The sequence below is a fragment of the Varroa jacobsoni genome, unplaced genomic scaffold, assembly GCF_002532875.2.
Source record: "Varroa jacobsoni isolate VJ856 unplaced genomic scaffold, vjacob_1.0 scaffold_971, whole genome shotgun sequence".
NCBI lineage: Eukaryota > Metazoa > Arthropoda > Arachnida > Mesostigmata > Varroidae > Varroa > Varroa jacobsoni.
The window spans coordinates 36,807-50,516 of NW_019213873.1; the positions used below are offsets into that span (position 1 = coordinate 36,807).

Sequence of the window (13,710 nt, forward strand, 5' to 3'; positions counted from 1 at the left end):
GTATATGATTCAACAATAGGTTCTTTAATAGTTTTTATCGCATGATGGTGGCCTGTACTCATTTCTATAGAATACACGACACTTCGAGTCAGAACATTGGCTTCGCATGAAGGCTTTGGTTATTCCAGTACACTTCAGATTAAATAGGTATCATAACTTTCGATGCAACAGCTTCTGAGTAGTACACGCGTAATTGGAATTATCAGTGTTTTGTCCTGTTTTAAGATAAAACCTTATTGCCGAGGTAAAAGGTTGTTAAATCCCTTACTTCAATATTGTGCCATCCGTTTACTTATAACGAATAAATTCGAGACAACTACAGGTAATAATCCAAAGCTAGTTTGTATTCTATCGCGTTTAATGAAGTGTCCTCAAGGCTCTTTTCGATAACTACAGACAACGACAGCCCGTTGTTTTTGCAGCTTAAAGATCTTCCTGTCGCAGATGAAAATTGTTCCCCAATCAAAGAGTTACCCGCTCCATGATTAGAATTTGCAGTCCGAGTTTTCAACGATACGCTGTAGTGAAATTCGTGTAAACTGCCTCGTGAATGAACACTGCCTATAATAACATTATTGTATTCATGTGAAAGTTTTTGGGGAGGATTCCTCTGTCAGTACTCGTATTGCCTGGCTTCGAATCGCGCCTACAATCTACACTATTCGGAAAGTTGCGGCAAGTGTAGGTGCACTTGCCATTATAATTGCAAGCCGCCTATTAATCAATCCGAAAGACTGTGAACTATTGGAAAGGGTTCCTAATTAATAGGCAGGTTTCGACTAGCAAAGTACGGGCCAATACTTTCACTGGCTTCCAGATATTCAGGTGTTAGAGACGGTAGGACTACTTTCGAACATTCCCAAAAAAGCCAGCTCGGGTCGGGTTTTTCCCTGCCACTAGAGAAAGTGAACGTTTGAAAATCGCCGCTAACTTAAAGTAACTTGTACTCTAACCGACTCGATAATCGATTCTTGGACTGTTTTGTTTCTTAATGATCCACATAGATCAGTTACTGCGATTTATAAGCATATACATATAAAGATAATCTAATTACCGCTTTTAACAGTTATGTAACGGGTTCGAGAATAATTGCTTTCGAACAGTTCTCTTCTAACTGATGGTACCGTATATCTCGTTAATTTTTCGAACTCTTCAAGGGCCATACAAGTACCGCACTTGTAGCCCTCTTATTTGATTTTTATTATCGGAAAATTTTTAAGTCTAACTAAATGTTGCAAATTGTACGTACTTTAAGCTACTATTGATTCATAAAATTTTATGGATCTAAATGAGTCTTACCTTATCGGAGTGTAGTATAATGTTTGTGAAAGATTCTACCTTATTAAACATATCGTGCCTAAAAATCCTCAGGACGGCAAGCTCACCGCGAAGTCTGGAAGAACTATGGATATCAGAAAGTTTTTTGGTGCGACCGGAAGTTCAAAAAAAGTTCTCAGTGGCGGCAAAGCAGCTAGAAAAGACCACGACAGTAATGAATATACGGATAAAAATACGAAGGGCGCCTCGATAAACACAGAAAAAAAGGTATGAACGATTGCAAGCTGAGCGCCCCATCTACGCAACGCTTTTTGTAGCATAGCATTAATAAGTTTGCGTTCGTTCTGATTTCGATTCCGGTCTATTAAATACGAATTAAATGGAAACAGAAAAATCTGGAACTTGTCATTCGATTTTGAAGATGTACAGAGGTATTAAGCATGGGTCGCAAAATTACGTTTCTCATATATAGCACCATATATAATTTCGAAACTAAATACTAACTTGCACTAACTTCTCGTGTGTGCAGTTGCAAAGAACGCGCAGAGCAGAAGTAAGGTTCGCAAACAAGCAGATAAATCAAGAATCAAAATTAAAACTAGACACATTATTATGGCTAATCTACAATAAAAAAAATAGGCAGCGCTAAAACATAATGAAACCATTCATATTAATCATCTTTGTTGACAGAGCTTGTCAATTTTTCTTGAATGCATACTATGAATCCTTTTGCTACAGGTTTATCCGCCTTATAAAGGTTTCGCAGCTAATATATACCAAAATTGTAGAGGTCGAAAGCTTGAAATGTGATCCCATGATCCATGAAAGGATAGTTACAATCCTTTACGCGTCTATGTATATCTGCATCTCCGGCCTCTGCTTATACTTGAATGTGTAACGTGACGATCCGTATTTATGTACAGGTAAAAAAAAAAATACAAACGGCGGAGACGCGCACCCGGGCTAAATCCGTATAAGAGTGGACCAGTGAAAGCTGCTCTGAGTGTACTCATAGCTGTTCTTTCTCATTTCCATCTCCCCGCTAAAATAAATTTCCCATTCCCGTTCGCTGCTAAATTTGATCAACTGTTATTTCTTTCTTGCCACTGCAGCAGCACAACACCCTAAGCGTGAACAAATCATAGAGCGATAAGTGCCGTACAATAATTAAGCTATGATACACTGTGTGAAATCATACCTTGCTTTATAAACTAGTAGTTATGTTAATAACATTGAGTTTACGTAGCTGGGAACAGAAGGATCCCCATCAGGAAATGGTGGCAGATCTAAAGTGGTGCAAACTATGAGACAAAAAGCTAGTGCCAGATCTCGAAGCGGTGGTGGCAAACACTTCAAGTCAAAGGGGATACGAGAACGAAATAAAATCTTCTTGATACAGATTTAACGGAAGTCTATTTTCGTAAACTATTGAATAGTGGTGCATTTTTTTTTCATTTCAGGTTTAGTTTCTCAAATTCAATTTCCATTAAAATTTGAGTTATTTAGTTTGTACTGAACCAACCGAACAAAAAGACTCCAGAAGAGTTTCGTATCGGAACTAACCGGTAGAAACAGCAAAACGAAAAGTGTTTTGCTAAGACCCGAACCAAAGCTTGGCGCTGAACACTTTCAGCTGAAATAAGAAGGACTCTTTGAACGAAGTAGAACTCATTTTAAGCAGCACAGTGTACTTTTTGATACCGTTTTTTCGTGCTTAGCTATTGAGTTTGAGTTGAATTGACGCCAGAAACCGCGGGCATAACCAGGCAGGGGAAAAAGAAGAGTTTGAGGAACAGCATCAAAATCGAAGTTACTACCAATATCTCTAGCTACGTCAAGTAGTAAAGCTTAGAAGTAAAGGCAAACGTACGATAAGAAAAAAACATTATAATTGTTTTCTGTACTATGTCCCTTGCTGTTCTTTTTTATTACATCATAATGTTTACCTGGTACCCTGATCAGTAATAGATTGCCATCGCGATTCATTGCTGTTTTTGGAAGATCAATTTGTGTTCGTACATATGGCGATAACATGCTGTCAAATTTTCTAACTCTGCTGGAACCTCATCACACCCACAAAGAGTTCAAACGATAATTTTATTCGTCCGAGCGTTTGATCCGCTAGGTACTAAATTTTAAATTATTTTTGATTATAGACACCCATCAAGCCTGGATCTTCTGAAAAATACAGGAAGTTGACAACAACAACAATAACAACTGGAAAGTCTGTCACTAAATCCTCGCCAACTTCTAAACAGAGTCTTCGAGAATCCAAAGATTTATCCAATGAAGAAACAGGTGAGTAGGCAATGTGACAAGAGACGTACGGTGATGACACGATTTCTTCTAGGTTCACTTGTTACTATCAAATAATAATACACACGAATGCAACAATAATTTATGACTAATATATATTATGGAGCGTTTGATCGAAACTGAAGTGGTAAACGTACATCAAAGCAACAAGAGCAACAGTATTTTCCGCAATTTTCTTAACTGTGTTAATATATATATTTTTTAAAGAAAACTTATTATAAGAAAACAAATAAAAAAGAAAGAAAGAACCAATATTGATATTGAAGGCTACATTAAATAATCAGTAATTTAACATAATGATGATAACATAATGCATTGCATTAATTTTAGCAAAATATGAAGAAGGTGGAAATAGACGTGCTAAGCGCTTAGGGAAGAACGGTACATCACGTGCTCAAGTCGTTCATGATATCAGCGACAGTTCAGAATCAGACAATGAGGTTACTATGAGTACGAGCCAAGACTCTCTTTCTGCGACCCCAACAAAAAAGGTTAGTTAAGCCATAGCAAGCTTAATTATTAGTCACTTGGTAAAGCACTGGTCGCGGGTTTTTAAATTTCCAAGTCAAGATATACCTAAGTACAATTTAAAGTATTGTTAATACTAGATTTCGTTCTGAAGCCTCGCAAGGAAGCTGTTTCTCCAGCAGATTACTTCTCGAATAGGACTGGCCTTAAAGAAGGACATCAACCTAAAGAGTTGCCAATTAAACTATCTTACCCTGGAAAGTTAAGGGTAGGTTGAAAATCTGTTTCATATATAAATTTATTATATATATTATTAAACTCTTCATCAGGCCAGTTCACAGACTCGGCTAATGATGTGTAAAGTCATTAATAATCGTCAGATTTTAGTGTATACAATTTGGGCTGCACAAAAGGTGAATTTTTTTAGGTTTGCCACCTCATCAAAAATTAAAATTCTTTAAGTAAGGTGTACCAAAATTACTTCCCACTTTTGTTGATGTGCAGAACTGAGCTCTGTCCGTCAAAATGGCAGGAATCCAGGTCATTCATACAGCCATTTAACAGCCAGCGTTGCGGTATCCATTGTAAAAAAGCCAGAGATAAATATTAACAGGGTTCAGCGATATCAATATAAACATTGATGAGTTTGGATTTCTGCCGGTGTACAAGAGCTTCGAGCACCCCTTAACGAAGGTGGAGCCCGAAGGAAATTAAAAATGTTCGCAATTTTGTTACCTATATATCACTAATATTCAGGAGAGTAACAGGTCACCTAGGGAGAGAAACGGAAAGTCAGAAAAGAGCTTGAACCACAGTGACAGCAGTGACGTCTCTGAGAACCGTAAAAAAGGCGTGACGACCGAAAAGAGACGAGTCGAGACATATTCGAAAGAGCAAAGCACAAAAAGAAAACGTCTGCATGATAACGATGAGGTAAGTCCATCATACCTAGAAGACAGGAGCAATTTTCGAACCTTCTTGCAGTCGACCTTAGGCTAGAAGTAAACCTGACGACTTTATTTCATGACTGCCCTATGTTGTCCTTATCATGATTGTATGATTTATTACATGATTATTTATTTATTATACATAATCTAATATGAGAGCCTTAAGCGTTATTGCTTTATATAAACCATAAACATATATTGACTCATTTATTCAACTCTTCTTCTTCCGTTACTACTCTCCATTTTTCTGCATCTCTACAAAATTCTCACAGATTTTGTATTTGGCGCTAAGCACAGTTTGCCTGGACATGGTTCCAGGTATCATCAGAAGAAGCCGAATCAAAGCCCCGAGTACCAAAGGAACGGCGTAAAACAGAAGAAACTGCTGGACGTGACAGGAGTAATAGCACCTTTAAAGAATCCGAAATTAAACAAACAGCAAGGAGAACGATTAAAACAAAAATGGTAATTGATGACCTCCATATCTCCTTTGTGGCTATTCAGATTCACTTTTGACTACTAAGAAAAGTAAACTTGGTCTGCTTCTAAATCACGGCTATTCGGATGTCAACATAAACTACCGCATATTAAGGTTTTTTCATTAAAATATTTAGCTAACAAAAAATATCATATTTATAGAGCAATGAAACCATGAAAATGTAGAACTAGATCGATGGTTATTATTGTTATCAAATCTTATAGTTAAAAGAAATTCTTGAGGTTTTCTCTCATTGTTTCTCTTTCTCCTGTAGAATCGGAAACAAGAAGATGATGAAGAGGCTATGGAGGTCGATGACGATGCTTCAACGACAGTGCGGAGCCCGAAAGTTACGCCTATGCTAAAGGAGGCCCGCCGATCACAAGGAAGTAACTACATGGCGTACCTTAACCGGGAACCGCCTAGACATCTTGGGGAGCGAGCCCATCCACCGGGTTCGCCGAACTGTCTGAAAGGCTTCGTTGTTGTTATGACAGGTATACCCACACCACATTTATCATCCTTTAATCCATCATTATTATTATACCTTGTTTAAGGCTACTTCCTGCCTTAAATTCAGTGGTTAACTAGTACTAGGTAACACACCTATTTCAGTAACAACATAATAATAATTGGAGTGTTGGCTTATGTGTAAGATGACGTAAGATTAATATGGATTGTAATTGTAATGTAATCAGGCGTAATGGACTATGTAGAAAAAGACGAAATTAAAGAAGTAGTCGAGCGCTGCGGGGGACGGATCACCGGTAACGTATCGGGAAAGACAACACATCTCATCGCTGGAAGAGACGCAGGACCCGCTAAGGTATATGTGGATTTTTCTAATATACATAGATTTAAAATGTATTCAAAAACTATTCGTCTTCTATACATGTGCTATTGTTGTTATCGGTTAGAACAATATGGAATATAGATGGAACAATAGCATGGAAATCTTGGTTGGCGGAAAGACATGAAACAGGAAAATTTAGTTACCTTACAGCTCTCAGAAGATTCGATTAAATCGAGAAAAGGTACCTAGACTGACAATTGTTAATGGCTAAACTGCACCGGTGTCCATAAGGTCGGTATGTGCCGGTAGCAATGTTCCTTCTGTAATCTAACGGTTTAATCAGCGGTTTATATGAGAGCCCTTCTAAGGAGTGAGAGCTACATAATTAAAAGCAATACGTTGTTTCACTCACAGACATCGTTTGCCAGTGCTAAAGGGCACGTTACTAGTGATATAATACTGTGGCATAGACTAAGCATACTTAAATAAACTGACTTATTTCATTGTAGATTTCCAAAGCTGAAGCTGTGGGAGCGCAGGTTGTAGACGAGCTGGGCTGGTTTGATTTAGTTGAATCAAAAACCGATAAAGTAAAGGCTTTTGCGGCGAAAAAGGTTACTACACCCACCGAGTTGATTTTTCTGCATGCGCTTACGTATGGTAATTATAAATGGTAGATGAATAATCGTAGACTATACCATATACAATATGTACTTTGGTTGACGCTTTACTATGACAAAAATTCATCCGACGGAGTATCTTTAAATAAGCTTTTCACTTTATTATGATTCAACAGAAGATATTGTTTATGCAACAGATTGCAGATCCAGTTGAAGACCTAATGCGAGATCCTGAGGATACTGAGCAACAAACGCCTAGCAATAAAGCCAAAATAGGTGATTCAATGGTTAGTAAGGTTAAGATAACATATATTGTCATTAGCTTATCTGAATTCTTTAAGTGGTATTAATTTTCTCCGTATCAAGTATTACCGAGAAACAGACGTAAAACAAGAGTTCAGTTGGTGTTAGAATGCTCTTCACAAACTGTATGTTATATCAATTAGTGCGACCTACCACTAACATCGATATTTCGACGGTAATTGTATTTGTAGGTTAGGTATGTAATTCATTCAGATTAATACCCTACACGTTGTGGTTTGGTCTCTTCCCTACAGGGTTCTAAAGTCAAATTTTCTAAAGTAGAAACCTTTGGAGAGGCGTCAAAGAAAAACGATAAAAATGCCATAATGGCAAAGGAGGATGAAGTAGTCGATCACAGCTTGTCGGATACAAATAGACAAGCTTCTGGTCTTATGTGGGTTGATAAATACATGCCGGTAGACACGAAGCACATTATTGGACAACAGGTGAGAGATAAAGGCGGCTTTCTTCGCTGTATGCTTGTCATTAAACAGATGAGACTGACCGGTTTAGCATCCTTAAAGGCATTATTTGGTACCAGCTTTTCCTATACAGATATATTATTAGAACAAATATTTCGTTTCAGCGTTTAATGAAAGTTTGCTAAATTGAATAGTGCAGGCCAGTCATTTACCGGATGTATTTTCAGGGCGATAAAAGTAATGTTGCGAAGCTTCGTCAGTGGCTAACCAAGTGGTCTGCGAATGAAAAACCTGTTTTCGCTGGCAAATTTAATAGAGGTACAATGGACGGTTCGGGAATGAAAGCTGCTCTGCTCTCGGGTCCACCTGGAGTGGGAAAAACTACAACAGCACACCTCGTTGCCAAAGAACTTCACCTCGATGCAAGTTCCTTTTCTCATTACGGAAGAGCTAGACATCAAGCCTCAGTTTTTCACTGCCTATAGGGCACTAAGGGAATTTATGTGGTTGTCATAGCAGTACCGATCGGGTCCTTGTTGTGAGGAATAGGCCGTTAATCAGAAAGTTGATTCACAATAATTTGTGTCAGGGCATCTTCTACCCAGAAAGTAGCCATTAGTGACAGTAGTATAGTAGCCTTCCGTGACCAAATATATTTATCTAGCATGAAAGGCTAAAAAGTAGATGTATTTAAAATTTGTGACAATGTTTATTGTTAGCTGTTGTTACATTGTTTTTTTTAACGTAACAATATTAGTGTTATTGGTGTATAGTGAGTTTTTTTCTCAAGTCAGACATTAATTAGCGACACGGTACTGAAAAACGATATGTATTATCGATGTATGAATTTGTCCATACAGTATTTCGTCACATTAAAGTCAAGCAGGGTTTTGCTTTTTTTTAGGTCATTGAATTGAATGCTTCGGATACACGAAGCAAACGCTCACTTAGTGAAAAAGTGACGACTTTTTTGAGAAATCATACACTGGCAGAAGGAACCAACAAAAGGCATGTGTTGGTGATGGATGAGGTTAGTAGCTAACTCGAATTTAGAATCACAACCACGATTATCGAATAGATGTTCTTCTGAAACATATGTTTTATAACAAATTATTAGCTCTGCTAATTACAATATGAGTGAAATCCCCCCCCCCTGCTGAAAACGGATATACTAAGATGCTTTATTTAAATCGATTTGTCGAGTACATCGGTGTTTTATAAAGTTTGCATAGTGAACATGAATCTAAGATACAATAGCATGTGCCCCCCAAAACGCAGAATAATACAAGTATTTATAAGTATTTTGTAAAATTATAATCGATCAGGTTGATGGAATGGCTGGCAACGAAGATCGCGGCGGCGTGGCCGAACTTATACATTTGATAAAAACCACCAAAGTGCCAATCATCTGCATTTGCAATGACAGGTTAGTTAACAAAATATATAAATCTTACTAACTAATTAACCATTTTTGTTTTAGTTTAAGAAGCTGTTTCACGCTTGTGTGCAGTTTTTGAACAAATTCTTTTTATAGTTATCTGGCGCACAGTATGGCACGGATATGATTTGCGGAACTCTTACTTGCATAACTTGCAAACCGAAAAGTACACAAGAAGTGCTTGAGTGGGAATAAATTTCCCTCAAATTGGGGTGTCTATTATATGTTGGATATCAACGACTATTAAATAGAGAAGTTTTCGTATATTTTTGTACCGTGTTTCACACTTGTTCAAACCGCATTAATACTTTTTTTATATACCTGACTTTCTCAGATTTTGCTTACTCATAATAAATTACTCATATTTTTACCGGCTTTACAGATCTCATCCAAAAATGCGTTCATTAGTCCACTACTGCTTTGATCTCCGTTTCTACAAACCTCAACCGAAACAGATTCAGGCGGCCTTGATGAGTATTTGCTTCAAGGTAGGTTTTTGTGCAGGGCATGGTTTACTACCGGTATATGGAATTTCCTTTCTTAATTATGGACGATCCGCGTGTTTGATTCCGTTAACATCCAAGATTCAGTTTGTGATAAACAATATGTTTTGCACATTGTTCACTGTAATATTTGTAGGAAGGATATAAAGTTTCTCCCAAAATACTCGAGGAAATTGTTATTGCCTCCAACCAGGACATCCGGCAATGTATTCATAATCTTAACCTGTACTGCGCGTTGCAAAAGGCCAATACTGACGCAAAACCCACAGCAGGTTTGAGACAATTTAGTGTTCTGTTGGAATTAATTGTTAGAATTAGATGAAATAGAACGGAATTGAGAGTCTGCTATTTACTTCCATCGAAATGTGTGCTGCCCTTGACTGCACCGCTTGCAGTAGCTTGACTTTCTGGAATACAAAGCGATAACCCATTCTCTGACGTGGTATCGGCACAGGTCGATCAAGCAGAGATTCCAACTACTACCCAAACGATACCTAGGCTATTGTTCTAGAATTAGAATCAATATTATCACTGGAATTAGTTCGTATAGTCTCATTTGTGACCATTTACCATGGACGAATCTTGAACGTTACTATGGCATAAATGAATCAGTAGTGACCTCAGGAAAATAGTAAATTTATAATATCTACCTGTAACTATAGTAGGTTCGTCCGATAAGCCCGATGGAGCAAAAGGTGTGATGCCGATTAAGGACGTTCGCCTGGGTCCATTTGATGCCATCAAAAAGCTTCTCGTCACATCCGAAGGTGGTGGAAAGATGTCCTTGAATGAAAGGTAATCAGGAATTTGAATGGTTGTAAAGCTGAACAAGGAAAACCATAGTTTTGATACATACTGAATTGCAAATGTTTTTTTAACTTGAAAATTACATTTATTAGCCAATTTTCGGAATTTCTTTGCTGCGAATCTCGCCAAAAAAGGGTGACAGATTTTCAAGGATATCAAAGGGATCTTGACATTTAAGACTTGCACGAAGTACTTTTAATATAATCTAATTATTAACCCATGCCTAATCAGACTTTGATTCTTTCATGCATACTTTCGCCTACCAATACATTGATTATTTAAGAACACACTAGTTCATGCTTGATTCATATGACAATATATCAGCTATCTGCACGTCATGTTCTATATTCGGAAGTTTCGAACATATACTACATAATAACTATATAATAAAATTTTCTCATTTAAAACAATATTTAATGTGTATTTGCCTACTTCTTCCTGATCACTTTTAATTTTAGGCAATCGTTGTTCTTCAACGATTACAATGCAATTCCGCTTTTTATTCAAGAAAACTATGTGCAAGTTACGCCAGAGCCGAAAGTATCTAAGGTATCGTTACTGATTACGCTTATGAATAACATTATCGATATATTATGAATAAGTCTATTACATGTAGTATATAAACTAACTTTAATACGTGTTTGTGCAATGGCAGTATTTATCAGATGATTGAACTTGACCAGCAAGGAAAAGAAAAAAAGGCGTTAATTAGACATTAGAGCAAAAAAGGATGCACTCCCAAAGATACGTGCATTAACGACGTATCCTAAAATTGCAAATAGTGATTGTATTGAATGCCATTATTGTTTGACTTACGCAAACTTGCAGATAGAACATCTTTGGAGACTAGCGCGCGCATCTGAATCAATTTGTTATGGTGACACTGTTGAGAAGGTGATTCGTAGCAATAATGCATGGGCTCTTTTGCCTACCCAGGTAAGTAATATTTATAACTAAATAATTAGCTAGTGTTGTCGAAGCTATTCTTAACAAGCTCATCTACGAACATAGAGCTATGTTACAATTAAACATATTTTTTTATCTTCTTTCAGTCTGATGATAATAATAATAATACTACATAATAATAACAATGCAATTATCTAAGTATTAGTTGGCACTCATTCGTCCATCGTAATGCAGGCACGTCAATTATGTATTTTTAGCAACAAAGCTTTTCTGTATCAGGCAAAAACTTATTAGCATCAGCCATTGAAATGCTTTTTTTTCGAGAATAGTAATACAAAATGCTGCCTATATGGATAGAGTTCTGAACCCGTTGTTTTTTCCCTTTATAATGCGTCCGAAATCAAAGCTTTTGTACTAACAGTCAAAATCAGTGTAAATATCATGTTTGTGTTATAGGCGTTATTCTCAGCAGTAATACCATCCGATGAGGTGCGCGGCAACTTACGATCGATGATAAACTTCCCTAGGTGGTTCGGCCAATACTCTAGCTCTGCGAAGCATCGAAGACAAGCACAGGTACTATCCTGCGTCAACCTAGAATTTTCTTCAGAATAGTTTTGGAAATATAGGCTTTATATGCACAAGTGTGTAAATGGCTTATGCATTTAACCAACGCGCTAGCTACTAATTCATTATTATTATTGCTATATTTGGAACAGTTACCACATTTTTGTTGTCACAGAGCTGTGGTAAACCATGTGGTAAACCATTATTAGTCTATATTATCGATCTATAACATTATGAGAAAACTAAGTTAAATAGAATTAATAGAAAGAAATCCGTGCGATAACTTTCAGGCACTCCACACCCACATGTCGTGCCGTATAAGTGCTGACATATTCGAAACGGCTGCGACTTACTTGCCTGTTATTACTCGAAAGCTTATAGAGCCACTCATTCGGGAAGGGGAAGCTGGAGTTGATAAGGTGGGAAGCCAAGTATCCCTAAAATGTAGCTTAAAATTATTTCCTAATATAATGTTATTTAAAATAAACCTGTTAAGTTTTACGCTCACGATGCCGTTAAGCTTTGCCTTAGGTAACTGGTTATCACTACAATGAAGCTTATTATCGTTGTTTAGCATATGAATTGCCCAAATTTGCATAAAAATTACATACAGCAAATTAGACGTATAAAAAATGTTTCTTTGACATGCAGCAGGTGTGTACAAAGAACTACTATTGAAGCTGAACATGAAGTCCTTGATTTGCAAATAACTTGATTCGTACTGAGATATCTGGATGAAACATACGATTAATTATCACAAGCATTTCCAAGAGCTATGTCATTCCACTATTATCAATATTTTCGTTTTACAAATGTTTATTTGCCCGTCATATGTGCAGGTGATGGCAGTTATGTCCGCGTATAGTCTTCAGCGTGCTGACATGGACGCCATAAGCGAATTAACAACATGGGGCGCTGCTACCGACCGTGATCGTGATCCTCTTCAAGGAGTCTCATCGAAGGTTTGTTTACCGTAGATACCAGGAACAGCGATTGTGTCGCTACAGTCACGATGGTGTATGGACTATAAGAGCTTCTAAGAAACTCTAGGCTAACACAACTTTAAAGGATAAATATGTTGATCGAAGTCATTTGTGGCAAGCTAACTTATTATGTTGGCATAATTAAATATGTTCGATTCTCCTAATTTACCGCCCACAGGTGAAGGCAAAGCTAACTCGCACGCTGAACAAGGAGCTGATGCTACCTTATGCCACTGATGATATGATCAAAGCTGGTGGAAAAAAAGTCAAAAAAGAGCCGAAGAAAGGAACCAAAGCCGTTAAGGAAGACACCGAAGCAACTGAAGGCATTGAAGAAGAAGACGAGTTTGCAGACGAGGATGCCATAGCGGCGATGGATTTTATGTGAATTGGAAATATGAATTCGAAAAAGCAACGATAACGATTGATGTACTTAAGAAACGAACACTGTATATTTTTTAGCATTGTCTGTGCGCAGTATAGGCAATACTAATTAGTTCATATTGACGCAGCAATGAATGTGGCCCTAGAAGAGTGAACGATCTTTTACTAATACTATTTTGTAGAGATACTTCGTACTCCTGTAAATATAATAGAACCAACAAACAGCTCATGTTCTATTTAGCCATTATTTTTATTATTATTAGATTATTCAACGTCTTTTGTGACTATAAAAATAGAAATTACTTTAAGTGTTGCAAGATGTTAGTGTATTGTTGAAGATTTACCAGTTTATTCACCGTCACTGGTAGATTACACATGCAGCTGCAGTTGGGATTGCATGGATGTATACTATAGCGCCTGCAATTTTAGAGCACCTGTAGATTTTAAGAAGCCTAATAATATTCCGCCCATGGAATTGGCTAGAGCGCCTAAACTTA

At 37.3% G+C, this 13,710-nt stretch overlaps 1 protein-coding gene across 5 annotated transcripts; it reads left to right on the forward strand.

Moving 5' to 3' along the window:
* The first annotated feature begins 446 nt into the window (after positions 1–446).
* Positions 447–13,453, forward strand: LOC111265416 (replication factor C subunit 1). Of its 5 annotated transcripts, none has more exons than XM_086970489.1 (24): positions 447–681; positions 1,372–1,545; positions 3,435–3,576; positions 3,925–4,085; positions 4,217–4,330; positions 4,819–4,995; positions 5,328–5,474; positions 5,762–5,984; positions 6,186–6,313; positions 6,790–6,894; positions 7,098–7,187; positions 7,458–7,649; positions 7,853–8,047; positions 8,530–8,655; positions 8,951–9,051; positions 9,446–9,551; positions 9,703–9,838; positions 10,229–10,361; positions 10,832–10,922; positions 11,202–11,309; positions 11,736–11,855; positions 12,137–12,265; positions 12,686–12,808; positions 13,008–13,453. In XM_086970489.1, the coding sequence occupies exons 2-24, from the start codon at positions 1,405–1,407 to the stop codon at positions 13,215–13,217; spliced, it is 3,198 nt and encodes a 1,065-aa protein (XP_086826615.1). In that variant the 5' UTR covers positions 447–681; positions 1,372–1,404; the 3' UTR covers positions 13,218–13,453. The 5 variants fall into 5 exon arrangements, with proteins under 5 accessions (XP_086826615.1, XP_086826618.1, XP_086826619.1 ...); XM_086970492.1 differs by having other exon boundaries at positions 10,232–10,361; XM_086970491.1 differs by lacking the exon at positions 447–681 and adding an exon at positions 719–787.
* Positions 13,454–13,710: the final 257 nt, after the last annotated feature.